At 38.7% G+C, this 21,111-nt stretch overlaps 1 protein-coding gene across 1 annotated transcript in view; it reads right to left on the bottom strand.

Moving 5' to 3' along the window:
* Window positions 1–1,510: 1,510 nt before the first annotated feature.
* LOC125457814 (ski-like protein) overlaps window positions 1,511–21,111 on the bottom strand; it is a 74,787-nt gene continuing 55,186 nt past the window's right edge. The window contains exons 4-7 of the mRNA XM_048542449.2: window positions 15,474–15,715; window positions 10,865–11,127; window positions 9,001–9,228; window positions 1,511–7,348 (exon numbers count right to left, since the gene is read on the bottom strand). Coding sequence (XP_048398406.1) covers window positions 7,166–7,348; window positions 9,001–9,228; window positions 10,865–11,127; window positions 15,474–15,715 — 916 coding nt within the window. The 3' untranslated portion in view covers window positions 1,511–7,165. The remainder of the gene's footprint in view (window positions 7,349–9,000; window positions 9,229–10,864; window positions 11,128–15,473; window positions 15,716–21,111) is intronic.

Below are 21,111 nucleotides of genomic sequence, written 5' to 3'. Positions count from 1 at the left end.
CAAAACTTCACTCTGGGTTCTGCCACTGGAAACTGGATTCCAAACAGGTGTACATTAATAATGGCATTATAGGGCTTGTGGAACAAATACGCAGTCCGGGGAGATGAGACTAAGGGGTCATGCCACAGGATAAGGAGTTGCATATTAACAACATATAAATTTAATCAACTAGAGTTTGAAAATCTTTGTAATCATCTACCCTAAAAAGGTCTGTAAAAGCCTAGCCAATAAGTGCATTCAAAACCAAGCTACAGTAAGAAATATTTGCACATTAAGGAGACTAAGTGGATAAATTAAGAATTTTAGCCTTTTGCCCCACGAGATCTAGAACCAAAATTTCTCTCTCCTCTAAGTATAGCTTTGTATGTGTCCCCAGTTTTCATTGCTGTTAGCAGCTGTGCTATCAACTGTCTTGGGCCAAGAATCGGAGTTCCATCTCTGATTCTCTGTGCCTCTCATCCTTGACTTATTGTTAATGGGCCTGTTTGGTGCAGTGTTAGTATCCCCAACTCCAGGCCAGGAGGCCCAGGTTCAAGTCTCACTGGCTCCAAAGAATACAACATCTCTGAACAGGATGATTAGCAAACATCTTTGACTCGGTGCCAAGCTTTGATAAGGGTCCTGTGGAATATCTTGGAATACATTACAGGGAAGCTGCTATACAAGTGTAAGGTTGGTCAATAATAGCAGGAGTATCATAAAATTTAACACTCACTCAAATGCCTTCGTTGTTTCGAAAGCAGAAGGTATATTCACACCAATGTAATGAACTTGTCCTCTTGAGGTATCTGGACCAAGGCTTAGAATAACATTGATCCAAAAAGTGCTGCCCCTTCCTGCTGACTAGAAAAAGCTAAAGATTCAATTGCCCAATAAGATTATCCCAATAATAATACATGTGGCACACACTGAAAATGTAATTGTGATATTGGTTGAGAGTTAACACTAAATTACTTTTGTTAAAAATAAATTAACACTTTCTTCTGGTAACTGTAAAGTTTTGTTATATGCAGAACTCGACGTAATCTATATAGGAAGCAAGCTACATAAATAATTTGAAAGCCAAAATATATCACAGACATAGATAACAAAGTGTGGAGCTGGATGAACACAGCAGGCCAAGCAGCATCTCAGGAGCACAAAAGCTGACGTTTCAGGCCTAGACCCTTCATCAGAGGGTCTAGGCCCGAAACGTCAGCTTTTGTGCTCCTGAGATGCTGCTTGGACTGCTGTGTTCATCCAGCTCCACACTTTGTTATCTTGGATTCTCCAGCATCTGCAGTTCCCATTATCTCGGATATACCACAGACTTGTTTCTATTGTGGTTATCTATTTAAAAATGTGGCTGAAATCCCATTACGCTATGTTGAGGTCATCTTAAATAAAATGTCATTAATATTCCTCCCAAATTTCACCAGCTTTAGTATAGACACAGAAATTAACTACTATAGTTATTCAGAAACTTTTAATCATTGTGCTTCAGACTGACTGTTCATGCAGTTTCGTCTGAAATTGTTTTGGTTTTTTAAGACATTTTTTGATCATGGTTTAAATATGGACTCTTACAAAGGTGAACAATGTACAAAAAATGTAAACTATCGGTTACATGCACAGCTTCAATCATCACCATTTTGGTTCAGTACGCTGCTTATACAAGATTCTGGAAAATAAATACAACAGACATTTTACATTACAATAACCAGGTGCTGTACATCTGTAAATATTTTACGTTTACCACCTTGCAATTATGTTGGCAAGACAATAGAAAATCTGCATTGCTTTCATGAGGTAAATACTGGAAAAATGTCCATGTAATAATATATCGCAGGCAATCATAAGATTACTTCTTCGACAGGAAGTCTCTTTGGGTTAAGGTGTTGGTAATACACTTTTCATTGCAACTTGGTAATAGCAAAGAATGATCAAACATGAATTAAACAAACTATCAAACTTTGTTATCTCAACCTTTGAGTACCAATACCTTTTTCTCAGCTTCCCAGGTACATTTAGCTAAAATCTACTTCTGTACAATCTGATATAAGGAAGTACCTGATAAAAGCAAAGATTTACCCAGTTCAAAACTGTTTCTGACTTTGCCTGTATTGATATAACCATTCCCATTATATACAAGTTTAGATATATGCAACATTGTGACATATTGCATGTAATAATTATACTGTACACATCATCTATTATAATATTTGTAGAAATTGTGTAAATTTCAAAAGTGGATTATAAAATACAATCATTGGAATCTAAACACAGAATTGCTTTTTATGTCACAGTACTGTAGTTTTCTAAACCGTTGACACTTTTTGTTGCAGGAATGTCATTGAAGCCTTCGGCAGGTTTAACTGGTGAGTGGAGACATTTCTCTCTCCATTTAGAAGTGCGTAAATAGAAGCATTATCACATTGTGTTAATACTGTATATCATGTGTGGATTCACCTTTATTCACAATGTGTGTGTCAACTGTTCCTAGCTGTGTGGGTTAAATCCAGAAATCCTTGGTAACATACATGATGGTTGGGATGTCACTGGCCAAACACTGCAGATGCATTACTTGACCCCAAACAACATCTCTGACACAAGCAGGTCCCTCCCACATCCCTCCCCTACCAATCCAAAAAGATAAAATGCTTAAAGGCAAGAAGCAAAGAAATTTTAGATCACCATATTATTACGTTCAGTGTCAAAACTCCTCAATGAAAGCTCACTTGTTACAAGATTTCATACAGCACTATACCTTGAACTTCAAAGTGGAGCTGTAGCCAGGTAGTTATCGGGATTGGGTCATCAGTCAGGTTCAGATAAATCCAGACACCAAATTTACTCTAACCATTGAAAAGCAAATTTAAAATGATTTAAAATTGCACTAAAATTACACATTAACACAACTGACAAAAATATGTGGCGCTTTCATGCTTTAACATTCTCTTTACCTCTCCTTGTGCAAGAGAAAACTCGACAGTGACTAACGTGATGCTTTATTGAGTAATACACTCAGAGTTACATTCTTTTTGCAACATTTTCTTTTCTTTTTACTGTTAATTTCACAACTTCTATTACATGGAAAGCTTTCCATCAGCACTACCTGTTAATTTTGCTTTTTGCTAGTTCAGGCTAAATCCAAATGACCAAATGAAAGTTTGGCTTTCCATTGAATAATATTGGCAAAACAAAGCAGAGCCAAATACAATACAAAAACAGGGCAACTACCACTAAATGCCAACAATCCTCAAATACATATTTCTGAAGAATATCAATCACAGCCAGGGAGAAAATTATCATGCAACAATCAATGAGATTCCTTCCACATCAGAGAGATAAAAATAAGTGCAGCAATTATCTCCTAATTTCAACATCCTAAACCTAATGTAATGTTTGGTCGCAAGTGTATCTCTTTCTGCAGTACTTCTGAAATTATAGGCTGCTTATAGATCATTAAGAATCAAAGCCACGAGAATATTTGAGAGAACGTAAGCCGAACAGAAAAATAATGCACTTTGCTTTAACCTTTCAGAAGTAATCTTTATGATATATTCTTTTTAATTATTTTGGGAAGGTTTATTCTCTTTTATATTGAGGTGAAAACCAAGAAACGTGAAGGAAATACAGCAGTACATTATTCCTGTCTCATCAAATTGTTTGATTTGTCCTAAATTTGAGGAACAACTAATATACTTCCCTGCACCAAAAAAGTGTAAATTTACATATTTGGGGTTGCTTAACCAAATATCACACTCAGCACCTGAAAACTAAAGAGACAGGAAAATTAAACTTTTTTAAACAAGTTTGAATATAAAAATATGATCATACTTTCATTAAATTGTGAAGTAACAAGCCGCTTATCTGAAATTTAATATATAGAGGCACACAATTTTCAGCAGAACTTACGTTCTAATAAACCATATTTGTACTGTATTTTCAGTGCAGCCAAATATTAAATTCATTCTTTATAGATGTGTTTATAATTTTAATATATCTGACACACGAGTCTCTTTTGCTAGCAGATTGATAGAACAACTGAGAAATTGAGTAGCCAATTAGTAGTATTCAATTACCACATGCATTCATATCATCAAGAATAGAATTTTTCTAGCGTGGTTATTTTGAAACAGGAATCCAGAAATTAATGACAGGAAATTCATTTTATCACACTAGCTAAAGCTCTATTAACACAAAACCTATTGTTTATGGAGAAAGTTTAAACTTCCATGGAGATTCTCAATTTCACAAAAGAAAAGCAGTTCTTGATTTGGCTCAGCTTTCTGATTTTGCAGTGGGGTGAAGTAACAATGACAAGTGGCTAGAGCTAAAGCTGTTTATACAAGAAAACACCATGGAGGTAGGAAATTATATTGATAGGCAAGTTCAAATTGTCAGGGCTCATGAATTCATTGACTGTTCTATAAATTATCAATACTTCATTTAATTTCTGACACTTGTACAATGAATCACAACAGGTTTTTCAATCATAAAGGTATCAAAGAAGTTTAATCCAGTCCTCTCTCACCCAGCATGACCCAACTTTCCAATTTACAGACATCAGGAGTCAGAATCATGACTATTGTATGCTGGCCTATCCCAAAAGACTAATGCCAATTATAGCACCCCTCCATTGTGCAAGTTGCATTGCTTCATTCAACAGAGCGCAAGAAACAAACTATACACATACATGGTCTACCATTACTCCCCTTGTTTTAATTTCAATGCTGCAGACTTTCACTGTAACACAAGTTATTGTTTCACAAAGCCAATGAAATTAGATTAAATAAATCAAAATTCACATCATCCATCATACATTAGCTATGATTCTTTTTGAATATAACTTTCCTAACATAAATCATATAAAATGGAGGCATTTTGGCAATTAGTATTGGGAAAATTATAGTCCCATCAACTTTTTCTACGTTACTGCACACACAAAGAATCCTGAAGTTATGGCATGCAATTTAACTTCAAGATTAATCTTTAAGACTACTAGCTAAGTTGATTCATGAATTCAATCAAATTTGCTCATGTCTAATATTTGACGCTTATTGTGCTATTTTATTAATCTCACCATCCTCATCGGTTTTTAAAGCCCAAGTCACTTTCCATATTTGACTATGTCTTTATACACAAAGACGTTATTTAAAAAAAACATAATCACAAATTTAATAGCTACTAGTGCCTTTAACTAATAGCCCTAACTTTAAATGCCGCTGTTAGGTCAACTTGCACAAAAAGGGATCTCAATGCACAAAAGGCAAAGTTTGCAATGGTAAAGAAAATGTGAGGTACAGTTATATAAACATCTGGGAGGAAATGTTAATTTTCAACTTTGCATCATACACTTCTGCACAACAAAAGTAAGTAGAGAAACTTGGAATTGACAAAATATGAAACACTGGAACAAGGCATCAGGTCCACTAATACCAGCCCTTTGGCAGACTAGTGTGACAATTAACTACCAAACTGATGGACACCCTAATTAGTATGGAAGACCAGATAAACATTGTTAATTAAGTTGCCAATGTAAAACTTCGAAGAAAATGATAAATCCTGAACAGGAACTGAAATAATAATTTAGTTCATTATCTTGCCAATGGGATCAATATTGCATGATGCAATACACCTATCGTAATGTCATGCAAACACTGGACCAGAATAGTACCAGCTTATATTTATGTCACTATAGCAGCTAAAAGGTCAGTAAAAGAGGTAGATGCGTAACCTCACACATGGCAATTAGAAGATCTCCTGACACAAAATCAGAATAAAATTATTCTTTTTTTCTACGAGTGTCAAATATATACAAGAACACAAGTTGCACCTGCAATGAAAAGCCAGTGAGCTAATAGATTCTCCATCCATATTTAAATTCATATAGTTGCGTATTTTAGTTCCCATTAATATACTTAGTTCTCACTTATTTTCTATGTTTGTTTCAGAACCATCTTATATTTTGTCATAGAACTACATAAAATTAATTAAAATGGTTTTTAACAGACAACACATTCCCATTTGCTGCACAGAGCAGGGATTTCCCAGATTCAATGCCAGGTCAATTCTGCATTGGTTAATTTCAACTGAGATGCAAGCAGTGGGTTCTAAAAATAGTTCTAGCTCCCCAAAATTTGGAGCAAAATAAACTGGAAACTATTCCTAATTCCACTGATCACTTTCAAGTGGCTCCAGTTGGACAAGCGTGTGTGGACATTGCATGATGGTACAAATCAGGCTTTAAAAGCCTGGCTCCAACTCTTTAGCAATGTTCACAACTTTCAGGTCGCAAAGTCCCAAAAGGAATCATGCCAGCATGAAGTCAGTGTCTTAAAGATAGGTAAATAGCAAAAAAATTTGGAGAATTTAACAAATGTTATTATACATTTTGTCAACACTGAGAAAATTACATGAAACTGTGACCGTGCCCTGTTAAAACTGAACATTTACATGACTTGATATGAAATGGTAATTTAGATATCACCTCGCCCGTCTTTTGATAAAAGTGAAAAACATCTGCCTAGGTATTTTTCAGCTGTGACATTAATAAATCACATCCGTTTGGACTTTTCAAAATCCCAAGCTCCGGTCTGTCCTGTATGTTAGGACAAGTTGCTCAGAGGAGATGAGGAGTACGAGCACCAGTAAGAACACATGCAAATCCAAACCATACATTTGAGGTTTTTGTTTGAATCTTCAAATAGTAACAAATTACAAAACAAGCTGCCAGCATATCTATGCAATTTATAAAGTAAACAGGATTCTACAATAAACAAAAGGACCAGTACTGATGTTGCTGATGCTTTTAACAAAAGCCATTTACAAAGGCATTGAGAAAGAAGACAGAAAACCAATTTTGCATTTGACTGGCTCTGCATGCATATAACTTTTCCGAAGCTAATGAAACAACATTTTTCCCATGCTATGGCATTTTGCTTTGTATTGACTGTGAGCATTATATACACAAAACTGAATGAGTTTAAACCAGGGTTTCTATTTTTTGCTCTAAACTGAATCAGTTCAAATAAACTCCAGTATCTCCAATGCAGCTGCTACACAGTTGCAAAGATTTCTTGCAGCTGTAGGTTCAAGGACTGAACTCAACAGTCTTCCTTTTTTGACCAATTCTAAAAATTACTTCACTTCAAATAGCTGGTCATCAGTCAAGCTTCTATTATCACTCTGCTACAGAGTTCACCCCAGTGCCAACTTTATTTCCAGAGCTTTCTAAGATCTGAAGCTTCAGTTCTTTAACCATGGCTTCCAATTTTTCTCGTGCTTCACGTTCACATCTTAGTTCTTCTTGAAGTTCTCGGCGATCTGCTTCTGCTCGATCCAGTCTCTGCCTCAACTCTGATAACTGTACAATATAGTGGAAATAAGGGGATAAAACCAGACTGAAGTTAAAGCTGGATTCAAATCGGTAAAGATCTATTTCAGCAGCAAGTTAATTTGACTAATATTTAAAGAATACTTCAGTCACAGCTTACAAGAAAAATAACTTTTGTCAGACGACATGAACATCACATTTGGAACACGCACAGATTTTTGCAGGTCGGGAAACAGAAATACCAAAAACTAAATTGTTACTGGAGGCCAGTAACTTTTAATAACAAATTCAAACTCTCACTCATCAACTGAAGTAATTGCTCTACAAGATTTCACATTTTAAAGAAAAACAATTACTGCATGAGAGTTAAACAAAGCAAGTAATACTAACAATATTATTTCATAAATGCTTGTTTGTTAAGACTAAAAATCTTAACAGACACTGCCACTATTTCCAGAGATCCCCTGTACAATTACGCCATTCTTTACATCTCCTGGGACAACTCTCAAGAATTCATTACAATTCCCTTCAAAGTTCCGACTGTTCTGAGGTAGGAGATTTCCTATGGCCTTTACGTTAACATCTGACCAGGCAAACCCAAACACTTAACTATATATACACCACAGTTCAAGCATGTGATACACTTCATTTTTGCTTAGTGATTCCGAATCGGAAAACACCTTCGCTTTCTGATAACCCTCTGCCACTGGTCTACAGCTTTTGTTTTAAATAACACCTCCTGACTCAGTCCAACTCCTGTCTCAAAGCTGCTCCTAAGCTGGCTACTGGTTTCTGCATAAAATCTTGCCAATAAACCCAAAACAATAACACTGCTTCTAATCTGTCTCTTATGGCAACCTTCCGTATCTGGGATGTCCCACATAGACGTCTAACCAACGTAACTTTCCCTTCAAATCATCCTTTCAATTCTGGTACCCACATGTATAATCTGTAACTTTAACGGGAGTAACTGCAAACTCACCAGTTCACTCATACTCTGTTTAGATAAGTCAGGACCACGCTTTGTTTATGGTTTTTACACCTCTATTTCTAGTCCTTCAAGTAAACATGGATTTTTGCCTTTAATTGTAATAATCTTGGGGTTGTTCATCCATTTATCAAATCCAGGTCATCTCATTCGGATTGTATTCAAAAAGATTCAATCCTCAAAGTTGTTATTGTTTTAAAAGTTTTTTCAATTCATTTACGAGATGAGGGCTTTGCTAGATATGCCAGCATTTACTGCCCACCCCTAATTTCCCAGAGGGCAGTTAACAATTAACCATATCATCATGGGTCTAAAGTCACATGGGGCAGACCTGGTAGGGATGGTAATTCCTTTCCCTAAAGGACATTAATGAACCAGCTGGGTTTTTCTGACAATCAACAATCGACTCATAGTCATATATAGACTCTTAACTCCTCCACTCTTTCATTGAATTCAAATTCCACTATCTGATTATATTGTCTTGGCTCAACCAGAAATTCAGATACACACGGGTCACTATTTCCATCCAGAAAAAGAGTTGTTATAAATCAATCTGTATTCTACAAATTACTATGTTGTAAAATATTTGATGCAAATATGGCATTTTCTTTTTCATTTCTTTAAGCTCAGATATGAATTTAAGTCTCATTTTTTAAAATTCCTACTGTAAGCAACACAATCAGCAAGCACATACCTGCTCTGTATACTCAGCCTCTTGGCTCCGTTCTGTTGTATGGTCACAAATACAACCCTGCTTCAGCTGATCCAGTCGGCACTCTAACTCTGCCTGTTCATCACAGACTGCATTCATTCTCTGAGCATGCTCAGACTGCAGAGAATCCAGCTCTTGCTCCAGCCCAAGCTTGTCTTCAGTCAATTCTTTGAGTTTCATCCGCTTTGTGACTTGTAATAATTCCACCTCCTGAACAGAAAATAAGGAAAGATTTCAATTACATATCTGATCGGTTTTGTTACTTGATCTAGGTTTTCAAAATTCCCACTCTTTAAACTGCATGAAAATTTGTGCATTACCGAGCAAAGAAACAGATAATCCTGACCACAAATTATAGATCGCAAATCAGAAAATACTATTGTGCCTGTGATTAAATATATAATTTTATAAAGTAGGTTAAAAGTTACTTTTGTTCCTCATAAGAAAATGGGTATGTTGTTATGTCAAAAAGCTTTAGATTTTTGAGTGATTCTCATCCATTTATGCATGTCAATGTCAAACTTACGTGAAATTATCGATATTCAAACATACAGCAACATGCATCGATCAGGGAATCAACCTTAAGGAATTAGTTTTAATACACTAGGGCAAATCTGCTTAACTGCATGGACATCATACTAATCAAATGCTTACTACAAATTAACACACTGAAATTTTATGCCATTTCTGATATCTTCCATCACGATACAAGTAGTCATGATTCAAAAATAACCGCAGTCTCCAGGGAATTGAAAATATGCCTCTATTCTGGGTTTTTACATCAAAGTACTATACATACATCAAAAGCCATTTCACATGACCATTTGCAATTTGCGGTTATAAACAAAAATGACTACAAATTTTTCTCGAAGTCTCAATTCATAATTCCTAACCATAAGAGAGCTCCTGGCAAAAAAAACATAGCAGCAGAAAGCCATTCAATTCAAAGAATATGTATCAATGTAACTAGTCTAGTTATACTATAAATTAATTATTTTAAATGGTTCATCTTATTTGAATTTCATGCTTTGTTCAGTTGTGTAATGCAGAGTAAGCATTTAGAGCCCTGGTGTGTCAATCATCTCAGACAACTAAGGCCATATTGTCATTTTTTAAAATTAGCATCAATTTCTTAGGGTTTTCTTAGAAATACATCCATTTGCAAAATAAACTCAATCTAACCACCTGAAATGCAGGGGTTCGTAATTACCTATCATAGGATTGAACGTCTCGTTCGTCTGACTTTTTTCTTTCAAAAGCATCAACCTTCAGAAAATATAGCTTAAAAAATCAAAACAAACTTTAGCAACATAATAGCCACTTCCATCTAATGATTCAACATTTAGTTCAGTTCTGACGAAGGGTCATTGGGCCCAAAACGTAACTCTGATCTCTCTCCACAGATGCTACCAGACCTGCTGAGCTTTCCAGCAATTTCTGATTTTGTTTAGCTTAGAGGTGTCAGTTTTTATACGGGAAAATTGTAAATCTGATTTCATTGTCTAACCAGTTTTACAGCCAAGAATAGACGAAGCTGAGGAAAATTCTCCAGCCGATTAGAAGCATACTTGTTGCTGTTACCCACAGAAGTAAATAAATTTAAGATGCGAGTCTGATAAAACAAGAATTATCAGAAGAAACAAGAAATAAACCTAACATTACAACTTATATAGTTATGAACCTTACCAATGGTGCTTTTGTTTAATTTTCTGGCTACATTTTTTAACAACTAAACAAAAAATAATCAAATCTTGTGGTGTAGCCCTGTTGGTTAAAATAAGGTACTCAGATTTCTTTTGAAATGTTAACACTCCCTAACCAGTTGGTAATAATATTGCTTCATTACCATTTGTAGATGCTTCTTCTGCTGAATAGTTGTGTTCAGCTTCTCTTGCTGTTTACAGTATGTTTTCATGATTTGTTCCACTATTTTTTCATTCTCCTCTTCCATGCTCATTCCAATGCGTAGAGGTGAATTCCCAGTCTCTTTGCCAGTATTTGCATTTTCCTTCAATCCCATGGCAATCTCCTGCTTATTTTTGTGGTTGGTACATTCAGATTTTCTGTATTCCTCTGCATGTTCAGTAGAAGACTCTGAGGCTTGATAACCTATGAATGAGATAAATAAAACAAATTTTCAATCACCACCTAGCTGGTCTCAAGCACATACAAACAGCCACATTGGTCAATCTAACAGGACCAGGGAATTCATTATTGCTGCAGACTAAAATAGAAAATAAAGTTCCAATTTATAGAGCCAAGATCACAAGCAAGCAGTTTTTAAGGATCACAAATTAGCGATCGTTAAAATAAACTGAAAGTTAGGTAAGGATCTAATCTAATAATAAAATTTAAATAATAATTTATGCTTCAGAATTGAAACTGATGAAGTAGGTTATTCAGCCTCTTCACCCCATGCCATGAACCAATTAGATCATGGTCTAACCTAATGGAAGTTAACGTCTAATGGAAGTATTTCTAAGAAAACCTTAAGGAATTGATGCTAATTTTTTTAAAAATGACCAATATGGCCTTAGTTGTCTGAGATGACTGACACTCCATGGTCTAACCCTATCCCTAACCTAACCCAACCCAACCCGGGGAGCGGGTTTCAAACTACACCCTGTACCTTTGTGATTCCACACCTAAATGAATTTGCTCTAATTTTAAGATAATGCTTCCTTCTTTAAGGCCATTCTGGAACTGATGACTGTGGTAGCATTTTATCTACCCTACTGAATCCAATACTCAAGTTAAATAATTAATCAGACCACTTCTCAACCTTATAAACTCGAGGGAGCACAAACCAAAGTCATGCAACCTGTGTTCAATTTGTGCCTTTTAGCCTCAGCATCATTCTGGTGATCTTTCAGGGTCAATATTGCCAAAGGATTTTGCTGCAGTATTTCTTCAGGGTAGTGTCACTCTGAGGTCCAACAATTTTCAGCTGCTTCACCCATGATGTCTCCATCATACAATCAACATTTGAAATATTCACTGATATTCTTTCTGTCCAATTCGCAACTACTTAGATAATCAGAGTTAATATGGTGTGAAGCTGGATGAACACAGCAGGCCAAGCAGTATCAGAGGAGCAGTCAAGTTGACGTTGAGTCGAGACCCTTCTTCTGAAGGGTCTTGATACGAAACGTCAACTTTCTTGCTCCTCTGGTGCTGTTTGGCCTGCTGTATTCAACCAGCTTCACACTGTGTTATCTCAGATTCACCAGCATCGGCAGTTCCTGCTATCTACTTAGATAATCAAGCAGTTTGTACCTGCAAGCAGAAATAACTGGGCATCATTCAGGTTAGAGCAAAGAAAATTACAGCACAGGACTTCGAACTTCAAAGCCTGCACCGACATGCTGCCCATCACACCTAAAACCCCTCTACTCTTCCAGGGACCGTATCCCTCTATTCCCATCCTATTCATGTATTTGTCAAGATGCCCTTTAAAAGTGACTACTGTATCTGCTTCCACCATCTCTCCTGGCAGCAAGTTCCAGGCACCCATCACCCTCTGAAAAACTTGCCTCATACATCACCTTTAAACTTTGCCCCTCACACCTTAAACCTATGTCCCCGAGTAGCTGAGCCTTCCACCCTGGGAAAAAGCTTCTGACTGTCCACTCTGTCCATGCCCTTCATAATCTTGAAGGCCTCTCTCAGGTCGCCCCTCAATCTCTGTCATTCCGGTAAGAATAACACAAGTCTTTCCAACCTCTCCTCGTAACTAATGCCCTCCATACCAGCCAACATCCTGGTAAATCTTTTCTGTTCCCTCTCCGAAGCCACCACACCCTTCTGGTAGTTTGGCTACCAGAAGTGAACACAATATTTCAAATGTTGCCTAACTCTGATTCTATAAAGCTGCAACATTACCCGCCAATTTTAAACTCAATGACGCATGCCTTGTTGACTACCTTCTCCATCTGCATTGCCACTTTCAGTGATCAGTGTACCTGTACATCCAGATCCCTCTGCCTATCAGTGTTCTTTAGGGCTCTGTCATTGACTGTATATATTCCATCTGGATTGGACCTTCCAAAATGCATTACCTCACATTTTTCCAGATTAAACTCCATCTGCCCAAGTGAACCGATCTATATCCTGCTGTACCCTCTGACGTTCCTTACTGTTATTTGCAATTCCACCAACCTTTTTGCAAATGACACACTTATTAATCAAACCAGTTCCATTTTCCTCAAAATCATTTATATATATTACAAATAGCAAAAAGTGCCAACACTGATCCTTGAGGAATGCCACTATTCACAGCCCTCCATTCAGAAATGCACCCTATCACTGCTATCCTCTGTCTTCTATCACTGAGCCAATTTTTTTTATCCATCTTGTAAACTCACCTCTGACACTTTGCGACTTTACATTTTGTACCAGTTTGCTATAAGTAGCCTTTCAAAGGCCTTACAGAAGTCCATGTAAGGTTGGAGCTGATTTGACACACTCATTACTTAAGTAGCAGGCAATGACAATTTCCAAAAGGGAATATAACCTACAATCTTCATGTTCAAGGATATTTATTTTATTGAATCACAACTATCAACATTCAGCATTACAACTTACAAGCAACTTACTTAGTCATATAAATATTGACCAGAAACCGAATTGGACTAGTTATATATGGATAGGAGAGCAGGTTAAAGGCAAGGAATACTGTAAATAACTCGCTCTTTGACTCCCCAGAACCTGAGCACGATCTCTAAGGCTCAGGTCAGGAGTGTGATGGAATTCACCCATCTGTCTGGACGGATGCAGCTCCAACAACAGTCAAGAAGCATAACACCATCCAGGACAAAAACAGGCAAATTGATTCGCACCACATCCACAAACATTCAGTTCCTCCACCACCAACATTCAATAGCAGAAGTGTGCACTACCTACAAGATGCACTGCAGGAATTAACCGAAGATCCTCAGACAGCACCTTCCAAACCCATAATCTACTACCACTACAAACTAGGAGGGCAAGGGCACGGAACAGCACTACCTATAAGGTTGCTCTATGCCATTCACTAGATCACCACTCCTTCAGGGTTGCTAGGGCAAAACCCCGGAATTCCCGCTTTAATGGCATTGAGTATCTACATTAAATCGACTGCAGCAGTTTAAGGTGGCAGCTTCTCAACAGCAACTAAGGACGGGCAATAAATGCTGGTCCTGCTAGTGACAGGCACATCACATGATTGAATTTTTAAAAAAGAACTAATGCTACAAGGCAGGTTACAGAAATGGAAATGTAACAGCAGGAGTTCATCTCCCATCTCTCCACTACCTACAAGGCACAGATCAGGAATGTGATGCAAAATTCTTCATTTGTTGGTATTAGATCAGTTTCAATAACACTCAATAAGCTTGACATCATTCAGAATAAAGCAACGCCATTGATCAGTACTTCAGCCAACACCTTGAACACAACCAGTGCAGTGTCAGCTCTGCTGCATCATTTACAAGATGTATGGCAACAACTTGCCAAGATTCCTTTGGCAACACCTTCTCTTGTGACCCCCAACACATAGAACACCAAGGATGACAGATGCAAGGGAATACCATGACCTTCAACTCTCCCTCCCACTTGGGCACTATTGGTCTTAGAATTATTTCACTGTCCAACATTGCAGTTGATCAAAATCTGGGAAATCACTGATAGAATTGTGGGTGTAACCACATGGCCTTGCCAGCTTTTATCCCATAAATAAATTAACAAAACATGTTTCCCAGGGTTCAGAGTCTAATATTCAATATGTACTTCTGTTGAGGTTCATTTTTCACATTTGATTTCCAACCCTGACTTAAGACTAACAATCTACTAACCTTGTTCTTACTTTTCAAACTGTTAACCAGATTTTAGTGACTTAGGCATACAGACATCTAGATCCATAAAAGCCTAGTCTCTCACAAGCATGATTTGACTTTCCAAGATCCAACTATATGCTGTCTTATTCTCTCACATTGAAATCTCATTTCCCCAGTTTGCTGCAATAACTTTGACTTTACTCTCTTTAAGAACTTCTCCGACCAACATTGTATCATCCTGCAAACTTGCACATACAGTTATCTATTACCTTATTCAAGTTAATATGCACAAACTAAAGCTGAGGTCGCAGACAGAACTCTAGGTATCACCACTTCTCATCTTTGAAACCAGAGTGTAAAAATTTTTCATTGGGCTTCACCCTGCCATATAATTACTAACTCATGACTTAAAGTATCTTCAAATTGCAGATCTCAACTTTTGCTTATAATCTTATTTTGTTTATGTCGTAAGAAGTATTTAATGTTCAAAATCACTTGAAATTAGTTACATTTTTTAAAACACTGTCAAATAATCCAAGCATGTTTATGCCCCAACATTACAAAACATCCACTCAAAACTCATGTGAAAATGGGTCACTCGACAGAAAATAATACAATATCTAATCATCATGTTGAACTCACATGGATTGAAGGAATCTGCACTCAGAGCATTATTCACTTCCTCTTCCGGAGACAATGCAAAACAGGATATCAACTTCTTATTCTTATCATCCTTCTGACGTTTTGCCTCTTCTTCCAAGGCTGTCGGTGTGCTCATCACAGAATCTTTTTTCATTGATTTAGTGGGATCTTTACACCGTTGCAAAGGTGGAGCTAATGAGACATTTGGAGCTATCACCTTATCGTACATATAGAGAAGACAGCTGCAGAATTTCAAACACAGGTGTTTTTTAAGTTTAAAAAAAAAGTACATACTTGTACCACATATTGTGAAATACATACATCTATCCCAATAGCATTGCAAAGGATGTCAAACTTTGGTTTTTAATACTGTGTTGGCATGTTTCCCTACAGTAAAAGCAAATTGTTACTGTTGTTGCACTTATCCTTCCCAACAATGGCTAAACTTTAATGTTTATTTCCCCTTAAGTGGGAAACTACTTCAATGAATGAATGTTTTTCACATTCCAAAGCTATGAACTGTTGTTTCATTTTATTTTGCCTGTTACTGTCTTTGTGATGTATTTGCTTTCTTTCTTCAAATGAAATTAAGCAAATAAAAGCAGAATTAGTTTGCAGACTCCTTTATAAATTCCAGCTGTGCTGCGAAACCTTTGGATCTTTAAGCCCCAAATGGAAGACAATTTCTACAGTGGTGGAAAGGGTTCAACCTGCAGAGTTGCAAACGTATACAGCAAGCTACCCTTAATATTTATAGTTCTATCCAATTTTGTTTGAATACCTGAATGGGACAAGTCTAACTGGTTACAATGGAATTAAGATTAAGGTAAATCCATAGATCTACATGCATTCTTTGGGAAAGCAGAAGGAAAACTGGGTTCAAGTCATTTCTGTGTAAACAGTGCAATAAATTTAAAATTGTGACAGCTCGTTTAATGCTTAAAATTGATTGAGAATAATTTCCAACTCCATTACATCTAATATAAAACAATAACTCTGAATCTTGCTTCAACCAACATCTATTGGAATAAACATAGAATAATGCAAAGTGAAATAATTCACATTTTCTTCAATAAGTGCAACCAAAACAATTGGATTCTTTCTGGTTCCAAATTGTTTCCCCACAATTCTTCTTAACTAATGTCATTTAATTAGTAGCCACTAGGTGGTGGCCAAATGTAACTAACACCAGGTCACTGATAATAAAATGTGAGGCTGGATGAACACAGCAGGCCAAGCAGCATCTCAGGAGCACAAAAGCTGACGTTTCGGGCCTAGACCCTTCATCAGAGAGGGGGATGGGCAGAGGGAACTGGAATAAATAGGGAGAGAGGGGGAGGCGGACCAAAGATGGAGAGTAAAGAAGATAGGTGGAGAGAGTATAGGTGGGGAGTTAGGGAGGGGATAGGTCAGTCCAGGGAAGACGGACAGGTCAAGGAGGTGGGATGAGGTTAGTAGGTAGCTGGGGGTGCGGCTTGGGGTGAGAGGAAGAACCGGTTAGGGAGGCAGAGACAGGTTGGACTGGTTTTGGGATGCAGTGGGTGGGGGGGGGGGTGGGGGGAAGAGCTGGGCTGGTTGTGTGGTGCAGTGGGGGGAGGGGACGAACTGGGCTGGTTTTGGGATGCAGTAGGGGAAGGGGAGATTTTGAAAATGGTGAAGTCCACATTGATACCATATGGCTGCAGGGTTCCCAGGCGGAATATGAGTTGCTGTTCCTGCAACCTTCGGGTGGCATCATTGTGGCACTGCAGGAGGCCCATGATGGACATGTCATCTAGACAATGGGAGGGGGAGTGGAAATGGTTTGCGACTGGGAGGTGCAGTTGTTTGTTGCAAACTGAGCGGAGGTGTTCTGCAAAGCGGTCCCCAAGCCTCCGCTTGGTTTCCCCAATGTAGAGGAAGCCGCACCGGGTACAGTGGATGCAGTATACCACATTGGCAGATGTGCAGGTGAACCTCTGCTTAATGTGGAATGTCATCTTGGGGCCTGGGATAGGGGTGAGGGAGGAGGTGTGGGGACAAGTGTAGCATTTCCTGCGGTTGCAGGGGAAGGTGCCGGGTGTGGTGGGGTTGGAGGGCAGTGTGGAGCGAACAAGGGAGTCACGGAGAGAGTGGTCTCTCCGGAAAGCAGACAGGGGAGGGGATGGAAAAATGTCTTGGGTGGTGGGGTCGGATTGCAAATGGCGGAAGTGTCGGAGGATGATGCGTTGTATCCGGAGGTTGGTAGGGTGGTGTGTGAGAACGAGGGGGATCCTCTTGGGGCGGTTGTGGCGGGGGCAGGGTGTGAGGGATGTGTTCCGGGAAATACGGGAGACGCGGTCAAGAGCGTTCTCAATCACTGTGGGGGGAAAGTTGCGGTCCTTGAAGAACTTGGCCTCCTGCACTGCCACAATGATGCCACCCGAAGGTTGCAGGAACAGCAACTCATATTCCGCCTGGGAACCCTGCAGCCATATGGTATCAATGTGGACTTCACCAGTTTCAAAATCTCCCCTTCCCCTACTGCATCCCTAAACCAGCCCAGTTCGTCCCCTCCCCCCACTGCACCACACAACCAGCCCAGCTCTTCCCCCCCCCCCCACCCACTGCATCCCAAAACCAGTCCAACCTGTCTCTGCCTCCCTATCCGGTTCTTCCTCTCACCCATCCCTTCCTCCCACCCCAAGCCGCACCCCCAGCTACCTACTAACCTCATCCCACCTCCTTGACCTGTCCGTCTTCCCTGGACTGACCTATCCCCTCCCTAACTCCCCACCTATACTCTCTCCACCTATCTTCTTTACTCTCCATCTTCGGTCCGCCTCCCCCTCTCTCCCTATTTATTCCAGTTCCCTCTCCCCATCCCCCTCTCTGATGAAGGGTCTAGGCCCGAAACGTCAGCTTTTGTGCTCCTGAGATGCTGCTTGGCCTGCTGTGTTCATCCAGCCTCACATTTTATTATCTTGGAATTCTCCAGCATCTGCAGTTCCCATTATCTCTAACACCAGGTCACTGTTGTCCACAGAGCAATACACTTTAGATAGAATTAAAAATCATAAACAAATTTTCTCAAATACATCAATTCATGAAAGATTGAAGATGAAATGTTGAGCTCCTCAGAAAACAAACTCCTCCTAGTTTAGAAATGCACTGTTTAATTGTACTAGGTTCCAAATGGTGACGAAATCTAAGGCACCAACATTCAAAATCTTGTGTTACAAACATTTGCAACTGCAGTATCCTGCAATCACGTGCTAGATGTCCAATTTCTGATTCTGAGTCAGGAGCCATTCAGCCCACTGGGTCTACTGTAAACGAATCTAGTCAGTTCAATTTTCCAGCTCAGGCCACACAATTCACTAAGTTTAATATCCATACAAGTGCCCACCTAATTTCCTTTTGAAATCGTTGATCGTCTCTACTACTAACATCCTTGTAAGTAGCGAATTCCAGTTTATTACAACTTGTTGAATAGAAAGGTTCTTCCTCAATTCACCCTTAGCTCTGTGTCCCTGAGTTTGCAGTTTTAAATCCAAATACGGTTAGCATCAAACCTGCATATGCATATTATCATTATTATAAAAACTTCAATTAATTTTGAACAAAATATTCAGAAAGAGGCCTTTAAGAATCTAGAAATAATAAGATCCCTAAAGGTTGACTGAAAATTTTAGTGAAGTGAGTTTTCATAGGTTTTTAAAAGATGGACCACCAGAAAAATTTAGTTCCAAAGTTCTACACTTTGCCAATTAAACATCCTTGCTTTGAGGATGTAGGAAAGGGTGCATGAGATGCCAAGGTCAAAGAATCAAGTCATTAAGGTGATAACAGAAGGTTACAAAGAATGTGGGGAGGAAACAAAAAAAGAGTGGGGTGATATCACAGTGTGTAGTTCTATAACTTGAGAAGAGGACTTTGAATGCATTACATTGTGACTCATCAAACTACATAAATCAGCCAGGATGGGGATGATGAGTGAACAGAACAATGTGGGATGGAAGATGAATCTACTAAGTTTGAATGATTTATGGTGGGTGAATCATAAAGCAGCAGTAAGGAGAAGGTTGGCAGGGACAAGCCTGGAGGTAACAAAGGCATGACTAAATATTCCAGGAATGGAGGAGCTAAATAGCCAGCAAGAAGGAGTTAAGTTATGGAGCTGAAAGTAAGTAGAGGGATTTCAAGCTCAGTTCAGGGTTGAACAGAATGTTAAGAATCCAAACAGATTGATTCAATATGGGAGAAAGTGACAAAAGAGAAAGTAAAAGTGAAAATTAATGTTAAATATGGGGGAAACTGAATCAGAGACAAGGAAGCACAAATTGTACAGAAGGTTTTGGTCTGACTACATGCTACAGTATAGATGTGCACAGTCTTGTGTACTCTTATTTTAGTGGAGGTGGAATGTTCTGCAAATTCACCTGTGATCAAGTACTGTACTGCACTGCACTGCACTAATTGCACACAATGCATTAGTATCTCACTTTTATTGACTTAATGCCTTTCTATAAGAAAGGATGGTGTTAAACTTGAGGAGGTGCAGAAAAGATTTACAAGGATGTTGCCAGGACTGGAGGATTTGAGTGATAGGGAGAGACCGAATAAGCTGGGGCTTTTTCCCCTGGAGCAAGATCTTTTTTCCTAGGGTGGAGTAGTCCAAAACTAGAAGGCATAGGTTTAAGGTGAGAGGGGAAAGATTTAAAAAGAATCGGAGGGATAAATCTTTCATGCAGAGGGTGACGCATGTCTGGAATGAGCTGCCAGAGGAATTGGTGGAGGCAAGTACAATTAGAACATTTAAAAGGCATCTAGCTGGGTATGTGAATAGGAAGGGTTTTAGAGGGATAAGGAATAAATGCTAGCAAATGGTACTAGATCAGATTGGGACGTCTGGTCAGCACAAATGAGTTCAAACGAATGGTCTGTTTCTGAGCTAAGAGACTCTACAATGAGCAGAAGCACCCAGCCGTGAATGACATGAGCAATGGTGAGTCAGTTGGGAAAATATGAAACAATTAGAATGATGAGATTCTTAGACAAAAAAAATGTCTGATTTTCCATCCAAGGTTTGAATGGTGAAACGGGAATCTTACTAGTGAGTGGCATTACTGATTAAACTTAATTTATACGCAGCTTTCTAATTTCCTAGTGACAAAGAACCAAATGCAACAACGCTCAACGTGAGTAGCTCCTGGCAGCTCTAGCCTTGATCCCTTGCTTCTCTGGGCCACCACATTGGGCAGCAGTCTTCAACACCTCAGGGCACATTTCATGGGTTGCAATTACCTGTAACCGTTCATCCATGAAGACTGGCATCAGACTTAGGCTAGTCTCACCACATCATAGGCACATCTGACACTGATTTAGAAAATAGTATTCCACTTTAATGCTGTACTTTGCAGTGCACAGACAATATTCATTACAATTCTGCTGCCTGGCCACTTTGTACACAAGGACAAGAAACCATCTGATGTATCAGAGTAGAGTGCACCTCAGGGTTCTTCACTTGCCATCTTTGGCCTTAATCACTTTATGCTTACTTGAACGTTCACAGTATCTTTACCTTGCATTTTGCATTTTCAGCCTTATCTAGAATTTGCAGGCTCACAGTAGTTTGCTAAAAGGCAAGGCAGAAGTACAGATGCAAAGCCAGAAAGCT

Source organism: Stegostoma tigrinum, chromosome 14, assembly GCF_030684315.1.
Source record: "Stegostoma tigrinum isolate sSteTig4 chromosome 14, sSteTig4.hap1, whole genome shotgun sequence".
Lineage (NCBI taxonomy): Eukaryota > Metazoa > Chordata > Chondrichthyes > Orectolobiformes > Stegostomatidae > Stegostoma > Stegostoma tigrinum.
Note: the sequence above shows the minus strand (reverse complement) of the source record. Positions and strands in the feature narration are given on the sequence as shown.